The 19826-nt window shown below is 40.5% G+C and overlaps 1 protein-coding gene across 2 annotated transcripts in view; it reads right to left on the reverse strand.

Moving 5' to 3' along the window:
• PNG1 (peptide-N-glycanase 1) overlaps nucleotides 1-19826 on the reverse strand; it is a 253484-nt gene that overhangs the window by 30177 nt on the left and 203481 nt on the right. For both annotated transcript variants that reach the window (XR_015688796.1, XM_087667535.1), the window contains exons 8-11: nucleotides 2249-2303; nucleotides 2007-2093; nucleotides 1829-1884; nucleotides 1670-1729 (exon numbers count right to left, since the gene is read on the reverse strand). Coding sequence is in view for 1 of the 2 variants with exons in the window: in XM_087667535.1 (XP_087523661.1) it covers nucleotides 1670-1729; nucleotides 1829-1884; nucleotides 2007-2093; nucleotides 2249-2303 (258 nt within the window). In the remaining variant the exon portion in view is untranslated. The remainder of the gene's footprint in view (nucleotides 1-1669; nucleotides 1730-1828; nucleotides 1885-2006; nucleotides 2094-2248; nucleotides 2304-19826) is intronic.

Here is a 19826-nt window from a genome sequence, read left to right on the forward strand (position 1 = left end):
TCTCCACATCCAGTGGGCTGGTTAGGAGGCCGACCGGCTCGCACCATCAGGACCTGGCAGGAGGTGTACAGGTTGATGGATGAGGAGGTGTTGCAGCGGCCATCAGGTTGCCAAAGAGGAGTTGAGTTGAGGAGAAGGGAGATTGATGCAGCAATACCTTAAGAGTGGCTTGGCCCCCTGGTAGGAGAGCCGGTAGAGCTCAGGGAGGTATGGGCCACTAAGTTTTCACCAATAAGTATCCCCCTACACGTGGCAAGTAGAGTGGGCGGCGCCCCGCATGGGACTTTCTTCACCGTTCAGGAGGGGGGGCGTTTGGTCCTTGACAGAGGGCAGCAAGATGAGGGGATAGCTGTCCTTTCGTGGAGAAGGATTCGGGTGGTGGGCCTTCAAGGGAAGACATGGCGACAGGACCCCTATGTTTTCTGGGAGGAGCTCCGGGAGTGGCACCTCTGGATTTGGGAGGGCAGACCACTAGATGAGCTGAAGTGGGATCTAGCAGAGTGGCTATGGCCAGCCACGGCAGTCACCAAGAACCCACCGAGGTTCCTAGAGTACACAACCAAGATTGGCAGACACGTGCTGATGCAGGAGGACATGGACTGGGTGCCATTGCGTAGTAGGTGCTGGGCGGAGCACAGTATCACGGATACCCGACGGAATTTATGGCGCTGCTTATGGGACAACTGGAGGCCAAGGAGGGTATCGTATTTCGTATGACTGGTGGCACATGGAGGCTTGGCGGTAGGGAGTTGGTTAGCCCAGATGCAGAAGGATGGAGGATGTAAATGCTGCACACAACAGCTTCTAGAAACTCCAAAGCACTGCCTCTGGTCGTGTGAGGCAACACAGCTATAGTGTGGAGAGGAGCATGCCGCATCCTCCGCCGCATAGCACCCAGCCTTGGATGTATCTCATGGGGAGCTTTTTGTTAGTAGGCAGTCAGTCAGGGTTGTCACCTCTATATGAGGTTGGAACATAGGACACGATCTTCCTTATTGAGGCTGGGCCGTGCCCAGTAGCTGGCTTGGAGGCTCTACCCATCCGCCAGGTACTGGAGCCTAGAGTAGACCGCTCTAAGGTGTGGGAGATCATAGGGAGTTTCACTGGATGGCATATCTGGAAGGTGCGGTGTGAGGAGGTTTTGGAGGAGAGAGACTTTCTATACAGGCGACTTTGGCAGAGCTCTGGACCTCCATCATCCACTCACGCACTTGGGGCTGTCAGGACTTGTTTTTCGTGATGCAGGCAAGTAGCCCCAAATGGCGATACACCCCCCCTCCATGGCTTCTTGCCCCCATCCCCCCTAGACCACCATGAGAGGCCTGTATATTTGATATTTCTGTGACTATGTATCAGCTCCAGCTAGTCTGTTGAGCAGGAGCACTTCTTTGTATTTCAAGGTTTTTTCTGAAGTAATATAATTAGCCACACTTTATTTGCAAAAAAAAAAAAGAGGAAAAGGAAAACAGAGAAGTCAGTCCAGCCAACATGATAACTATTATTTTTGAGTTAAAGGGTAGCATCTAGAAGTTTGCCAGCACACCAATGCCTTGCCAACACCCTATATTTAAAAATAAAAAGCGTCTAGAAGTTTCCCAGCACACCAGAGGATTAGAGAACTATTTCTAGTTTGGAAGGTTGAGAAGAAGATTGTAGGAAGAAAACTGACCCTTGCTCATATAACAAAGGCTTGTCAAATGCTGTTTCACAAGGATCCATATGTACCCATCTGCAGGAGAAATTTGGAGGGGTTTTACTGAACCTTTCTGTGGCCTCATCAAAACACCTTTCTAAAATAAACCAAGATAAGACTGTTCATCATCATTACCGGCCAAGAAGATCAGAAAAGCACTCTGTCCAAACATGGTCTGTGAAATCCAAGACCTGTCATAAAGAGAAGCAGATGTGATGTAGAAGCTGCCACAAATGACGACATGAAAAATAGTAGTCTAATTAACTGCAACTTTCTCAATCAGTCTCCAAGGAACAAGCATCTTGAAGCTAACCAGTCGTGCTTGATACCCAAGAGCTCTACAAAAGAGTGTAAAGCAGTTTGCCCATTCTCCACAGCGTCCACTTCTTGTTTCAATTAGCTGAAATGCAAACAGTTCAACATCTATCAGTATGAGTAGGTTGTTGAATTAAATAGTTGTTATTCCTTTTGAACGAAAAAATTAACTCCTATCTGTGGAGGTGCAAAAATGTGGGTGGGCTGAATTGACTTAGTCCCCTGAAATATACTCTTTACCTTCAGTGTATCATTGTATCGAGGAAAACGGGTGATGGAATTGCACCTCTTGCATCTGGAAACAGTATAGGGACACTTATTCAGGCACATGGCATGGATTTTAGTCAACCCAACAACAACTCTTGCACTAACCTAGCATCTTGTTCATGGATTTTCCGTACATCTTCCCCATGTCATGCAATATATCATGTGCAAAACTATTCATTTCTGTTTACAAGCTGCTTATTTTTGTTGAATAAGTCATCTGTTCTACTTACGGTCTGTATATCCTCTTTGAGTTCCCATAGATTTTCTTAATAGCATCTGAAGAACTGGATTATTTCAAGCCATGTGGCTTGGATCATCTACATTGAAGGAGTCATTTGCTTACCACATGCCTACACCTTGCCTTTTAGTCATGCCAGGCTACAATACTATTGATAATCTCTTGCCCTCACTCTGCCTAGCAACCATATGTACAAGAGGCTGTCTGCAAGGGTCAGATTTTTCTGGGAACTCTCATAGCTTAGTTTCACTGAAACTCTCAATAGCCAATGTTAATAAGCCATAGGTTGTGCTGCATGGTGGTACTCCTAGATGACTATCATCTTTCCAGCTATCCTGAGAGAACCATCTTCAGAACTCTCTGCAAAATCTCTCAAACTGCAGAGCAGTCTATCATATCAATTGATTTGTATTTTCATCTCTCATGGAAATCAAATCAGTAAAAACAGTTGTTTTATTTTTAAAAGCATGCCCATCACATCATTAATTCCAAACATCTAGGAAGAACTGCAAATGCAGGAACTTTTATCCTCAGCCAATAAAGACAAGGGTTCAAACATATAATCAAGATTACAAACCCATATGACATGATGTTTACCTGTTCGTTTACTTATTTTCATAATATGTGAAAGAAAACACGAACAATGGAAGATAACAGCGAACATAAGATTGGTTTGCATTCCACGAGCTGCCGCAGGAGACTCAGAGATTGATGCCAAGATGCATATTTCACGGTGGATTCCGTGCCACGGTGGATTCCGTAAACTTTGTTGACCGGGGCTCATACACAAAGTGGATTCTTTGTGCGAGAAGTTGATGGGGACGCCTATCCTTTTCGGGCGTTTCATTAATTTAGTGTGTACATGGGTGATTCCATAGCGGGTGATTCCGCAAAATACATATTAAATTAATAAACGTTTATGAGTTTAGAGTGTGCACTCGTGATAAATTAAGGTTAGGATTGATTTCTAGCCAGTTGATTTATTTATGTAGCTGAAGACTGCTAGGTATTCACTTTTGTCGGTTTAATTGTATTATTTTACTAATGATTGTGAATGCTTCAGTTGATGTATAGAGATAGCAGCAGTGGCGGAGGAAAGCATTGGAGGATAGCGTGTATTCGAGTTATCACTTATATTTTGATGGGCGCATACCTTAGGCATGGCGCCTATATTTTGTCGCGCCTATTTATTAAGGTGTTAGATATTTATTTATTATTTTGTATGCACATGGGCGCACGATTATGATATTTGTATTTGAATATTGTATTGGGTATGCCTGACTCTTTGGGCGCCCGCCCATTAGCTTTATTTCTATTTTGTGCTAAAGTAAACTCAAAAGCCAAAAGCGTGCTATTTTGTAATTTGGGCTATTATTTGAGCTTGAATATGATTAATACATAAAATACATGCTTTGTGGAGCGCTCACACAAGGCATGGGGGGAGATTGCACCCAATTGGCCTCTTGTTCATGTCGTGCATGCTTTCTACCTTGAGTTTTGTGCAAAAAGTAGAGTTCTTTTGTTCTTGGGGACCTTTCGGCGTTCACTACGCGAGCATACAATATCCGATCTGTGCACCAATGATATCAGAGCAAAGCTGAGATCGAGAGCTTCCAATCGCTACCCATCTTCTGTGAAGGCGGAGCTCCCGAAACGATCGAGCTCTACCGTCAGTATCATTACGAATGGTCGATACGGGTGGATTCTTGGCGGTCAAGAACCACTGTTTACAGCCTCTGATTGTGAAGGACCGGCCTGTAACGGCGGAGGACCACTCCTACATCCCTCTCTCCAAGTCGCTTTGTACAGAGAAAACAGTAATCTCCATATCTTTCATAAAGCTTCAAAGCTTAAGTTTAAAGGTTAGAAAGCTTAGTGTTAAGCTTTAAGAAGCTTAACTCCACAAGTTCGTCATTAGGCAGTGTCAGTATACCGTCGTCGCGTTCAAATCCGTTGCCAACATATTTCGTTACTTGAAAATCACATAGGCTTCATAAAGCCTTAAACTACTAAGTAACTCCTAAGTTCTGCAAGTCTTAAAAGTCCGCAAGTTCTGCAAGTTCAAATTTACTTACCCAGCAAATCAGTCAAGTCACCAAAAGTCAGAACTAACTTGTGCCAAAAACTCCCATAAGGATTGTTCCTGCGCAGAAGCACTGAACTGCAAAGTTGTTCCCTCGAAGACTCTGTTCGCATACGCAGACTTACTGAGCCAGTTTCAGCACACGCAGAAGGTCAAACACAGATTTTACAAAGATTTTAAATCCCGCAATTTCCAAAGACGAAGACCGTGAAAGCCAAACAAAAATCTATAAGCCTTGTACACCCGATCTTGAGCTACACTTATCCCGCTAATTGGATTTTGAGAGTGTGAGGTCTTTTGAAGTTTTATAGGATGACGGAACCAAATATGGATGATTTAATGGTTGAAGGCGATCTTCCTGAACCTACGGTGAAACAAAAGTTGGATTTAATTATGATGTAGTTGGATGAAGACCGAAGAGCCCGGCAAGCATTGCAAGTTCAATTGGCCAATTTACAAAGATCGACTACCGACAAAGAGGAACCACAACCCGAAGATCTTATCCGACGAACCATTGATGCGACTCTTGAAGCTCAATCCATCCGCAAATTAACAAAGATAAGTAAAAGAAATTTCCAATTCCGTACTTTCAATGGCACTCGAGATGGAAAAACTGTTCTTGCATTCATCAGTCAGTTTGATGATTACTTTCATGAGGAGACATACGCTGAAAAAGATAACATCAAGTGTACCACTAATCATTTAGTGGATAGAGCATCTCTTTGGTGGACCGTGGTTCGTATGAGTATAGATTGTCCCACTACCTGGGAGAGTTTCAAAAAGAAGTTTATACAGAATTTCCTTCCTCCACAATTCCATGAACAAGCCATAAAGCAATGGGACCTTCTTCAGCAAAGAGATCGTGAGCCTATTTCTCAGTACACCGAACGCTTTTGGAATGCCTCACTTCAATTACGCATGCTTGAAGATGTACCTGAAGTGACTCATACGCGCAAGTATATGTCTGGATTACTTGGGCATTACTACGCTGAAGTCAATATGTTTAAGCCTGCAACTCTTGAAGATGCAATTTCTTTAGCTCATGACACTGAAGACAAGCTTTGAGGAAGAGACAAGCGTCCACAACCATTTCAAACAAATGGTAACTATGGTTCTAAGCAATTCAATTCAAATTTTAGAAGATTCAATCAAAGTCGATTTCCTTCATCATCTTTCCGTAAGTCTTGGACAAAACCACTTCCTTTACCATCACATGCCAATCAAAACCCTATGCCATCTTCACAGCCAAATCCTAATATTCCTAGATTTCTTGCCATTGCCAACAATATATCTAAAGCCAAATCTATAGTGTGTTACAAATGCCATCAACTTGGACATCTAGCAGTCAATTGCCAATCGAAGAAGCCACCTGTCCATATCAACTATCTTGGAGCAATGGAAGATGAAGAACATGAGGAAATGCCCGACTTTACGGAAGATGAGGACGACATTACTACTCCTTCGGATACTTTACCAGGTATGCCAACTCCACATTCTTTGTTGATAATGAAATGTTTAGTGCATGGAAAAGAAAAGATTATTTTGCATGATGATGGTAGTACACATGATTTTATTTTTGTAAAGTTAGTGAAAGAATTGAAATTACAAACTGTTCCTACGCATTATCGCATTAAAGTAGCATTCTTAGGAACAAGGTATATAATGGAACACAAGAGGTGCATGATCTAGAAATTTAAATTGGTGAATATACTGAAAGAATGAATTTTCTAGTTGTACTATTACAGTCCAGTGATATTATTTTAGGTATGCCTTGGCGTCATCAACATAATCCTGACATAGATTATTCTACGCATTCAATTAATATTCATTTTCAAGGAAAACACATTACATTATATGGTATGCATGCATCTAATGCTTTTCCACTGCTTACTCATACTCAAGCTAAACGTGCATTACGCAAAAGTAGTAAATATTATCTAATTTAGGTGAATGAACTGCAAGCTAAAGACAAACATATGCACCCTAGGCATAAAGAATTCCTTGCACAATTTAAAGATTGTTGTGCTGACGATCTACCACCTGGATTCCCTCCTTCACATCCTGAAGACCACATGATGCCAGGAGGCATATTTCACGGTGGATTCCGTGAGGTTTTACGGTGGATTCCGTAAACTTTGTTGACCGGGGCTCATACACAAAGTAGATTCTTTGTGTGAGAAGTTGATGGGGACGCCTATCTTTTTCGGGCGTTTCATTAATTTAATGTGTACATGGGTGATTCCATAGCGGGTGATTCCGCAAAATACATATTAAATTAATAAACGTTTATGAGTTTAGAGTGTGCACTCGTGATAAATTAAGGTTAGGATTGATTTCTAACCAGTTGATTTATTTTATGTAGCTGAAGACTACTAGGTATTCACTTTTGTCGGCTTAATTGTATTATTTTACTAACGATTGTGAATGCTTCAGTTGATGTGTAGAGATAGCAGCAGTGGCGGAGGAAAGCATTGGAGGATAGCGTGTATTCGAGTTATCACTTATATTTTGATGGGTGCATACCTTAGGCATGGCGCCTATATTTTGCCGCGCCTATTTATTAAGGCGTTGGATATTTATTTATTATTTTGTATACACATGGGCGCACGATTATGATATTTGTATTTGGACATTGTATTGGGTATGCCTGACTCTTTGGGCGCCCGCCCATTAGCTTTATTTCTATTTTGTGCTAAAGCAAACTCAAAAGCCAAAAGCGTACTATTTTGTAATTTGGGCTATTATTTGAGCTTGAAGATGATTAATACATAAAATACATGCTTTGTGGAGCGCTCACATAAGGTATGGGGGGAGATTGCATCCAATTGGTCTCTTGTTCATGTCGTGCATGCTTTCTACCTTGAGTTTTGTGCAAAAAGTAGAGTTCTTTTGCTCTTGGGGACCTTCCGGCGTTCACTACGCGAGCATATAGCATCCGATCTGTGCACCAGAGATAGAGACTACAAGGTCTCAAGGGGGCCAGAGTTATGATTAAGCTCATTATGGAGGGAGTTCCACTAGATTGGCGGGACAGGTTCAAGCACTTCTCAGACTTCGATTGGTGTCTTTCTCTAGAGGGGCATTCTTCTAGTAGTCATTGCAACTAGCAGAGATAGGATATTTGCTTTTATGGTCAAGGAGGATGGCCGCCTCAAGCAAGAGGACCTTGACCAAAAAGCATTCATTGGATACTCCAAGCAAAGGGTCAAAGTAGTGGCACACTTCAAGAGGAAGTGGCACATTGACCCAAATCTAGCCAGTTATATTGTAGATGCACGGAGACATCTTGCTTATTAAAGGAGATCTCTATCGAGATTATAGTGGGATCCAAGAGAGTGGGTATGAAGGGATCTATTCCTTGATAGACCATGTGGCATAGTGTTTTTTTGGCTAACTACTGGTTGGGGAGGAGGATATAGATGACCCCTACTAGCAAAGAGACAAAAATCTCAAATGAGTTCTGATACAAATTTTGGAGGAGGATACATGATAACTTTAAGACTAGAAAGATATCTCTCTTCCTATGGCTTGTAGCTCATAGGAGCTTAGAGGTTGGCACTTGGCTTGAATATGGCAAGAACCTAGTGGCATGTACGATATCTCTCTTCCTATGGCTTGTAGCTCATAGGAGCTTAGAGGTTGGCACTTGGCTTGAATATGGCAAGAACCTAGTGGCATGTACGAGATGTGGTGAGATAGAGGAGACATAGAGACTCTCCCTATGGAGCTGTCCTAGATCCCAAGGATATTCCATGGCACAATAGAGACCATGGTGGTGACCTCAAGGGGCTATAGCTTGGGTCACAGATAGAGGCCTAACACACGGCTATGAGGATATTCAAGGGAGTTTTTATTTTCTCATCATTGGAGAGCATTTGAGGAAGATCCCCACCCCAATTATTCACAGGCGCAGTGGACCCATGGAGACTATCTCATATGGGACCTGATTTCCAATATCATAGCCTGGTACATTTGGATCGCGAGATGCAGCCATGTTATTGACCTTCGGGATGTATCCACAACAAAAACTCTATCAAGGATTTGGATAGAGATCATTCACACTCTCTGTGGGAGATGGCAGAGGATCCACAAAAACTTGGATAGGATGAGGAAGAGAAGAGAAACTTTCTTCCATACCACCCCTCCGATGGTTTGGCATTAGAGCCCATTGGATTAGTTGTTCACACAACCATTGTATTTGTGATGTATTTAGTTACTCTTTACAGAGTTCCTTGTACTTTGTATTTTATCTCAGCTTTTCACTGAGGTGTTTTGATAGAAATTCTCTCATTTTATTAAAAAAAGACAAAGAATACCAGATGTCAGATGTTTACAGCAAACTGAAGCTACAGCTGATTGCTGCTAACAGTGTTCATCCATATGCTAGTATAAGCTTCAGTTGATAATGTGAAAGGATGCTATGTGGAGTGCAGAAGATGTCACACGCTCAATAGCTCAGATACCAAGGACATTGTTGCTTGGAGTTTTTGAAACTAAGAAACAGAAACAGCTGGGGAAAAGTTGAAATGAAGATTCAGTCCCAGAAATAAACAGCATACACAAAACGGCGAGTTTTATAAATACGTCTAAATGTATACAACATAAAACAGAGCTTTAAAACAAATACTCCATTGACCATAGTTAAAATGTGATCATTCACTATTCATTAATTGACTTGTGTGTCCTGACTCAGGTCTTTCAAGTTAGTTCACAATTGACATTAAAACACAGTGGTTCATGACAATGGACTCCTGTTACACTAAACTCACGGGATCGTGCTAGGATTAAGGTCCACTAGTCACAAAATATCTGTTGTTTGTTTACTGTCAATACTGCAGTCTGCTAGCAACATTCAAGAAACTACTAGGATATGAGAAAAGATAGAAGAAAGTAAGTTATATTAACATTTGCAAAAGGTAAGGATGGCCCATGAGACCCTAGCATGTGATGCAGGTATCATGAGATTTCATCACAAAGTATACAAAAGCCTAAAATAGTTTATATCTAAAGGGCATAATGAAACTGCCTAAACTATGATAAGGAATGAAAATGAAAATGATAATTAGTGAAAATTAAGACCAGAAGGCAAAGTGACAACTGCTGAGTGAAAGGATCTGATATACTGTTCACAATGACTAAAAGTAAGGCATCACAAGACAAGACCATCCAAGCCTAAGATATTGATTTCATGGTCATTGTCGTATCTATTCCACCAAGTCATGTCAAGGGCCAGGTTCTCCATGGGTATCTCCCATGACAAGTGAAGATGTGAAGAAATACCCTAATACACGAACATTAACGAAAGTGTACGACAAAGCATAAACTCAATAGAACAGAGTTAGGGTTAGGGTAACTTAGTGACAATGGACATAGTAGAATCTGAATGAATGACTGAATATTGAAAGTCCTTAGGCTATTGCATATAAATCTCATCACGCAAGTCCCCATGTAAGAAAGCCGTCTTAACATCCATTTGATAGATATTCAAATCTAACCAAGCAACCAAGGCCAATACTAAGCATAGGTTAGTCATTTTGGCTACAAGAGAAAGTACCTCATCAAAGTCAATACCATGCACCTGCTTAAAACCCTTAGCAACCAATTTGGCCTTATATGCTAGCTTGGGGCATCCACATGTACTCTTCAACTTGTGCACCCACTTAAACATCAATGCATATTTTCCATTGAGCAAAGGAACTAAATTCCATGTATGGTTTTTCAGCAATGAGTCATACTCTAACTGCATGGCCCTCTCCAATAATAGGAATGGAACCACTCTCGATGACGGGTAACATGTAATGAAGCCCCTGAATCAATCAGCCAACAATGAGCATAAGTGGACAAGGCATCAGCCAATTGTGAAACATCATGAGAAAAAGCTACCAATATCTAATCATAATCATAATCAACCTCCAAGGCACTTATCTCCTCAATTCTTACACTAGACTTACTAGGAACCATGTTGTGATCATCATACTTTTCTTGCAATTTGCCCTTGCCTTTCTCTTTGCACTCATCATCATGCATATCCAAGCTCTTGATTAAATCCTCAATGCTTTGAGTACCTTGAATGGTGCATGTTGTCCAGTGCTGTCCTTGATGATAATGTCCTCCCAATCTTGAAATCCTTAATGCAACTAAGCAACAATGGCAGCTTGTAGGTGAACATGTATAGTGCTCCATGGAAAGGAGATAAAGGTTTCTAAAAACAAGGACTTATCCCAAGCATAAATAACTTCAAGGTGATTAGGGAGAAGAGGCACAACTTTGTTAAACACAACTTGGTTAGCCACCATGGTTGCCGAGAAGAGCTCATAGAGAAAAATAAGACAACACAAAGAGCAAGAGGGTAACAAAAGAGAGCGAGCTGAATGCAATAGTTGGCAAACAAGCCTAAGAAAACTTCATTCATATGTCATGGTACCAATGAGCAAGTCTTGAAAAAAAATCACAAATGCATGCTCACCATGTCAACCACTTTTCCCATAATGAGTCATAAGTGACATCTGTATCGTGAAACATTATATTGCCACTAGAGATATCACTTGCCTAAAACAATAAGTGCCTTTAAAATATTCCATGTAAGTCACATCATTAGCCACTAGGGGTATTTGAAATTGAACACCTGCTATCATCAAAATTGGTGTATCAAGAGATTCGTCTCCAAACTGAGAAGCTGGAGACTCATTGGACTCATCCAATATAGGGAATGGGCATGCCAACTTGTTTGCATTATAGTGTTGCAACCAAAATCCATTATTGATGTGGGGGAGGAGACTACTCTGAAGACCTATGAGCTAGAAATAATTTGATTTGGTACCGTAGAACACCTAGAACTAGGCACTCTGGCAAAATTTCAACTTTCTCAAAAGCTTCGCCATCTGAGTGTTAAACACCAAAACTGCTTGGCCACATTTGAATAAGCACTTCTTAGAGAAGCAATCGGTTTGATGATTCTACCACAACTAGAGTTTTGATAGAAGATAAGTAGTTTGGTTTCAATCCTCATCCATATGTGCCAACAGTTCCAATTGGACATGTTTCTCAAATTTTTTGACTTCACAACCATAATAAAGTATATTCTCAGCATAAACCATGGCTGAGATTGTCAATGGCATTTATTATCATACTACCGTCCATGGAACAAATTGTAAACCATTGAAAATTAAGCATAATCTGATCATAAATTGATCATTTGCCAATCTGAGAACTCATCACAAACTACTGCACATGTGACCTCAAACTGATTGCAAAAACTGATCAGCAACAACTGTTGCAAAAGCTGATGCAAAACTAATCCCAAAAGTGACCATAAACGGTTCTCAAACTGATCCAAAATTGAGCTGAAACTTATCAGAATTTGATCTCAAAACTGAGGCAAAAACTCGTGCCCAAGAAATCATGAACTGATCCCAAACCGATACAAAAGTATAGTTTAGAAGCCATGGTAACAACCATACTCATTTGCATACATCTCACAGTGACTGGTACACTGAGTAGTGACCCCATGGTAAACAAACTGGCAACATAGTACCTTGGAAACATGTTGAATACATCTGAGATATATGAGAGTTGTTCAAAATTGGAGTGGAACTGCTACCTTTCCCTTGAACATCAGGTAATACTCCAGACCCCTACTCTGCTAAACATGCAAATACTCCATTTGGTGTTGGTTTTAATGTAAATTCGGCAAATGCACCCTTTTTGCCGTAGCCAGTGTATGACAACTTGACACCCAAAAGGGCAGCAAAAGACTATGATAAGGGTGGAAAAGCAGTGAAATTTGAGTCCTTCAATGGTGCATAAGATAGGCTGAAAGCTTTGACTTTCATTCAACAGTTTGATATAGCCTATTCAGGGGGGGAACTTCACGGAGACCTCAAAGATTTGAACGCAACCACTTTCTTGAAGGGAAATGCATTGCAGTGGTGGTTCACTCTAAACATGCTCCTTTGTGCCTAAAATAATGCTCCCGCCAAAGTATCCTGGTTGCCCCATCATAGTATGCATGCCTGGCTGTCCATAATCCGTTGGATTGACACTTCCATGATGGCCTTGCATTTGCATTCCTTACCCCATAGGTACTAACTATTTTGCTTCAATAGCATCTTTAGGAGCTTCAAATGAAGGCTTTGGCATTTCCTTCAATTGCACCCTGTTGTCTCGAAGGTGTAGAAAATGACTTCTTCTTCTTGCCCTTGTGCTTTGGAGCATTCAAAGATCAGGTAAGCTAAGGATCCTTTGCTAATTTCGCAAAGCAATTTGCTACTATCCTCATCCAATTCTTAAACTGGTCATCATCAAATTCCTCCACTTTGCTGGTCATTAGCGTCATTATGCCTTGAAGACCTTACATTTTGTCCAACAACAACATTTTTTGCTTGTTGTTCATGGTTTGAGTCTTATCCAAGATTAGACATTGCATTTCCTTCATTCCCATGTAAATGTTCATACTGAGAGGCATCATCACTACTTCATTCCATCTCGTTGTATGGAGACATTGTTGTAATTTCTCAGCTAAGAGAAAAAATCAGCACTAGCACAAAGCGTTGGCTTGCAATTACGTGTCTTGAGCCCACCAAATCAAGAGATTGGGGGTGGTATTCCGGCAATGGAACCATGAAACCAGCTTTTCTCTTCGGACAGGGTGGTAAAACTTGATCAAACACTTAATAATAGCAATTAATAACTCAGCATAAACTAAAATGCACACATTACCTTAACAATCTTGGACCATAAACACTTAGTTGGCCCCAAAACCAGTGCCCCTTTCAGCATTTCTTTAATTTTGATTGCTAATGGGCAGTGTATAACTTCAGATTCCACAATCTCGTTTACTAATCCAAAAGTCCCTTACTGTACATACAATCACTAAGCAATTTGAGCCAATTGCTCCTTGATTTTCACCCAAGACTTACACAAATGGAACCATAAACTCCGGCCAAATACTGCCCCGATTTACAATGGATGGGCTGGCATCTAAAATCCCTGTTAATTCCACGAATTTCAGGTGTAGATTTCAATGTACAATGCCTTATCCTATTGGCATAGCTTCGAAGGTGGTTGTTAAACCCTAATTTCTACAAGAAGTTTTTATAGCAAAAACCCTCATGTTGTCCATCAAATCTAGCGAAGATTTGTTGAGAATGACTAAGAATTGCTAAGATCTTTTAAGAAATTAATAGAGAAGGTGAGACAAAGCCAAGATGAGAGAAAAATTTGATTTTCTTTGTGAGAAAACCCTAAAATCTACCTGCTTTCTACTCTAGTCTACATTTAATGGAGTCACCTACTATCAAACATCTCCAAAATGTTGTCACCTAATCAACAACTTCCTCTCTCCTAGGCTATAAATTAACACAATGACTAGGACCCAGCCCCAAAAAACGTTTTCTCAGTTTGCATGGTCATTTTTGCCAAGTGGTAGTCTTCTAAACCCATTTTTCAGTATTATATAGCCATTTAATTAATTTTCAGAATCCATAATTAAATTGGCTAGGCCATCTAGAACCTAGAGTAGTTCCCAATCTCTGTTGACTCTTAGACTAGCATTAATTAATTGATTAATGCTAGTCCCTACAGTCACCACTAGCACTTATTAGCCAAATAATTGTCCTAGGTTCAAAATTGACACCAATTGAACCCCAAAGCTCAGTCGGCATAACTTATCAAAACTTTTTCCTAACACCCACTGCATCCTCGCGGTCCTTGGCCTGCTACCATGAAATAATTGCCGTGTGCATCACATGTACTAAATAACCTTACATATTTAATTAATAACTTAATAAAATGTTATTGGCAAGATTAAAGAATCTTAAAATTTTACATCCCTGTGACTTATTCTTCTCGCAAATTTAAGCCTTACGAGAAAAACCATGCTGCCCATGACCTTGAGCTTTTAGCAGTCATTCTTGCTCAAAAATTGTGAGGACACTATTTGCTCAAAAGAAGCCGTGTCCAAGGTAAAGAGGTAGCCGCCATGGGAACGCCAGGTTTTAGGATCTCTTGCCGAATCAGAATCAATGTAACCTTGCAAACAGAAACCAGATCTATAAGTTAGGCCATAGGAATACATACACCACAAATATCTCAAAACACGAAGACATGTAATCCAATGTGGCATCCTAGATGTAGTGAAATACTGACTTAGCAAACTAACTAAGTATACTAAATCTAATCTAGTGTGAGTCACTTGAAGAACCTTTCCTACTAGAGATCTATAGGTATGCTCCTAGAAGGGTTGACCTAGGGTATCCTTAGAAAGATGGACATGTTGGGAATAAAGGCCTTATGTCTTTAAATGTTCTCGGATGTGAACACACCCTTAGCACTTGTACTTACACACATATATATATATATCTAAAAACCTAAAGGTATACACTCCTCATAGTACCTACAAACGTACACTCTCTGCTCTGCTCTCTCTGTCTCTCGCTACGCGTAATGACTGATTGTTGATCTTCATGCCTAACCCATCACTACAAACTGGTATCAGAGCGCAAGTTTTGCGAGCTTCCCGAGACCACGGCCCAAGCTGCTCAAGCCACAAGGCTCGTTCAACACAGGTTGTACTAAAGACTAGCAATCAATTGAGGCAGGTAGGATCACGGTAGGTCCAGCACACGACAGCAGGTTCAGCGTTGTCGTGCTGCTACGTGCACACCGTGTAAAAAAATCTAAAGTGTAGCTTTCTTATTGATTTAGAGAGCCAATGTCATTTTAGACATTAGTGTTAGTATCCATGGTTCAAAAATATTAGATTTTTGGACAAGTTTTAGTCAATTTTTGATATTTTAGATATTATCTCTTGTAAAAATCCATAAAACTGTAGACAACTTTTAGATTATGATAATATGTAAAAGAAAGCATATAGCTTTCAGCCAATTGGAGAGAATTTTATGTAAAAAGAGAAATTGACGAAATCGCACGACGTGCGATCGCTATTTTCAGGTAATGGACAACACTTCGAAGTGAGAGATGAAGGAGTGATCTGGCAGAATTCCAGCCAGGTATCCTAGCATGTTACTCCCCTTTCGGAGCCAATGGAAGCATCAGATTGGCGATCTGAGCAGCATAGAGGAATGTATTATTTTATACACGTTTTTTTCTATTAGAGTTTTATCTTCTCATAATGCGGAAATAAACTGACAGGCTTCATCTCTATTAGTATTCTTCTACATTTTCTAATTCTTTTTGGGAGTATTATTCTACATCTTCAATTTCTTCGAACCCCTTCTCTTCCGTCTACTCGTCTTCCTAAATCTACCTTCACCCTGCTATCTCTTACCCCCCTGGTGGACTCTCGACACCAAAAGCACTGACACCGTGTTTGGGGAAGTTTATGCTATCATCAGAGGTAATCCCAGAAGATATTTGGGCTGATTTGGGGCTGATATCTTCAACCATATTCAGAGAATTAGCTACAGCATTGTTCTTTCAATTCATTTCTTACTCTACAGAAGACATCTTGTCAAAATATGCAAGTATTACGTTTTCCTATGGCACGTCAATGTTTGTAGATCATTCATAGATGCTTTGAGTTGAATTAAGAGGAGCTTTTTCTCTTATTTCTTTGCTGTGGTAACTTATCCTTATCAGGAACTCAATCTGAAGCTCTCTTGAAGCAAGTCTCTTTGCCCTACAAGCCTTGTAATTGACTCATAAGCTTTTGTTCCTAACAGTCTACATTGAATGCAATCATGTAAAGTTGATTCGTGCTATGGCATCGTGTATGAATGATGGGATGCAGAGTTGTTTATGATACATGGCAGCATATTGTACTTGATTTTATAATTTGTGATTGCTATTACATTCAAGAAAACAAGCTTGATTTGAGTAAGAACTTATGAGATAATACTCTTGTGATCTTTGCTAAGAACATGCAGTTGGAAGCTCTATCAACATCTTCAAGAACTTGGCTTGAAACCTTCATGTCTTCTCTTATCTCTACCATCTCCGGAGTCTAAGCTCTTGAACTCCCATACATTCTTTTCTCTCAAACCCCTGTGATTGACGGGGAAGTACCTCTTGAACCTTTAAGCATTCACTCTAATCTACTTATCTCTTGAAGACATATCTCCATCTATCTTGTCCCGTTTTCTTGCCAAACCCTTGTGGTGACCTTTAACTCTATGCGCTCCGACATTGGTGAACCCGACGTGAAGATCAGGGTAAGAGAACTCCAATATGGGGGATTCTTCAGGAGATACTCTAAAACAGTTGGTGCACATACTACAGCAGACTCAACAACAACAAATCCAAATATTATAACAATAACAACAACGGCAAGATGAAGAGAAGATTGATTCCATAGCTATCAAGGCCTGACAGGAATTAAAACAATTTAATAGTCAAAATGTCTCTGTTTTTATTAGCTTGTATGTTGAGAAAATTATCTTCTTTGGTGTACCGCAACATGCATGGAGTCGCTATTTTGCCAGACTAGCCAAGCATGGTCTTCAAGAAAGAATCCATGGTCTTTTTCAGCGAGATGTGGATTGGGCTACATTCAAAAAAGCCCTACGCGAATAATTCTTCTTAGAAGACTCTAGCCTAATGACGAAGAAAAGTTTCACTGATTAGGTTGAGAAACCCAACAAAGGTTTGGCTGCAACAACTTTATACCATGAGTTTGAAAGTAATATTGAACAACTTGATGCAGGTTAGAAGATTGAATTATTCCTCAAGACGGAAAATCCCATTCTTCAAGAGAAGCTTGTTGATCGCCTAGAAGATGCTACCTCCGAATCAGGAATCAAGACTGCATGGACAAATGTTACTGACGCAGTTAACATAATTACCTCGTGAGTTTTGCTAGTAGGCAGCTCACTGACACAGAGATGAATTACTCCACCACAGAAAGGGAGAGGTTGGCCATGGTATTCGCTGTAAAGAAGTTTTGACACTACCTCCTGACCACACCTTTCACCTTTTTTGTAGACCATCAAGCCTTGCTATATCTTGTAAATAAACCTTGCACTGCTGGACGCATAGCTAGATGGTTGCTTCTTCTTCTGGAATTTGATTTCTCTATGGTGGTACGCAAGGGGAAGCAGCACTACATGGCTGATCACATGTCCCAAACACCCACCAAAGAAGTTGCTGAACAAGGCATAGTTGACGATTTATTGGACGCTCATCTTTTCAGCTTGTCTAGTGAGAAAGATTTGTTTAAAGCCAATCTAACGTTGTACTGGGTAGATGATATAGTCCAAGTACTAGAGCACGGTCTACCCAAGAGACCTATCGAGAAGGCCATGCTTAGGAGACTTATTCTGAAAATCCAACCTTACCAGTTGATAGCTGGGGCCAACTTTATAGGTTAGGACAAGACGGGTTGCTACGACAATGCTTGTGCGAGCACGAGATGCACGATGTGCTAAGCGAAGCGCATGGTGAGATTGCGGGAGGGCTCTTCAGCGGGGATACGATAGCCCGCAAGGTGCTACAATCTTAGTTGTGATGACTCACCCTATTCCGCGATGCTGCTAAGTTCGTAAAGTGGTAGTAGCAGTGGTAGTGGTAGTAGCAATAGTAGTGATAGTAGCAATAGTAGTGATAGTATTATTAGTAGGAGCAGCAATAGTAGAGTAGTAGAACTGGTAGGAGTAGCAAGAGTAACAATAGCACAAGTATCATGAGCAATAGCAATAGGAGCAGTTATAGTAGCAAAAGTTTTAGCAGTACCATCAATAATGGTAGCAACAATAGCAACCATAGTAGCAATATCAACAATAACTATAGTAGTAGTAATAGCAACAAAAACAACAGTAGTAGTAACAATAGGAGTAGCACCAACAATGATAGTAGTAGTATTTACAGCAACAATAACAATAGTAGTAGTAGTAACAACAACAACGATGATGACAGTAGTTTCGATTGTTCGTCATTGGTCATTGTCATAATGGTGGTGGTCGTGGTGGTAGTGGTAACAGTAGAAGAGAGTGGATGCGACTAAGATTGGGCTCTACTTTAACTTCAACAACTCCATTGATGGAGCTTGTTCCACCTTAAAAATCCCCTATTTCTTTGGCCAATCAACCAACTATTTCTTCTTCTGTTCCTTCTAAAAATGATATAATGGATAAACTCATTAAAAGCATACGTGACCTTCATCTGAATCTTACAGAAATTAGTTTCAAGGTGGAGAAGCTGGATGTCAAAGTTGAAGAACGAGGACAATCATCAACTCAAAGACCCATGATAGAAGGCTATAAGAGGCGTTGTATTTGGTGTGACAGCCAATAATACGACAAGAGGGAGTGTTCTGCCTTCCGTGAGGCTGAAGTACAAAAGCTCGTCTTTTGGAAAGATGGAAAAATTCATGCAGCTGAAACTAGTCTTCCACTGGAGCCAAATTTTGGCAATGGTGGAATGAAGAAAATATTAGAAGATTTAGTTGTAAAGAATGCGTATGCAGCAATTGATGTAGCTACCTATGGGCTGCAAATTGAGCCAACTAAATCAAGTTTGAAAGCATGTAAAGCTAATGTGCAATCTAAAGTATGGATGCAGGCATTAGATAAAATGGAACGCGGCAAAGTAGTTTACCAATATATCTTGACTCTAGTAAACCAATACCTCTAGCATTATGTATGAACTGAATGCCCAAGTAATAATGCAAAGACCCGAAGTCTAACATCTTAAAACTTTGCTCCAAATTTTGTTTAAATGCTGAAATCTGATCATGTGTCCTTGTAAGCAAAAGGTCATCAACATATAGACAAATGATCAGCATGGATCCCCCCTCTTTACATACATAAAGGGTAGACTCAGGTGAGCTATTTATAAACCCTTGGTTGAGTAAAAAGACATCAATCTTTGCATATCAAGCTCTAGGAGCTTGTTTCAAGCCATATAAAGCCTTTTTCAGCTTGCAAACCAAGTGTTTGGATCCCTCAACTGCAAAACCAATGGGCTGATGTACATATACTTCTTCATGAAGTTCCCCATGTAAAAATGCAGTTTTAATGTCTAGCTAATGCACAGTCCATCCATAATGGGCAACCAAAGCAACCATAGACCTGATGGTAGTCATTCGAGAGGTAGGAGCAAATGTCTCCTCATAATCAATGCCCTTCTTCTGTGCATAAACCTTAGCTACAAGACTTGCCTTATATTTTTCAATGCATCCATCTATATTCCTTTTCAGCTTGTAGACCCACTTTGTTCCAATGGCTTTCTTCCCAATGGGTAAAGACACTAAATCCCATATTTGATTCTTAATGATA

This window comes from Lygodium microphyllum, chromosome 26 (assembly GCF_053477565.2).
Source record: "Lygodium microphyllum isolate KBCC chromosome 26, Lygodium_microphyllum_v1.1.10, whole genome shotgun sequence".
NCBI classification, from domain to species: domain Eukaryota; kingdom Viridiplantae; phylum Streptophyta; class Polypodiopsida; order Schizaeales; family Lygodiaceae; genus Lygodium; species Lygodium microphyllum.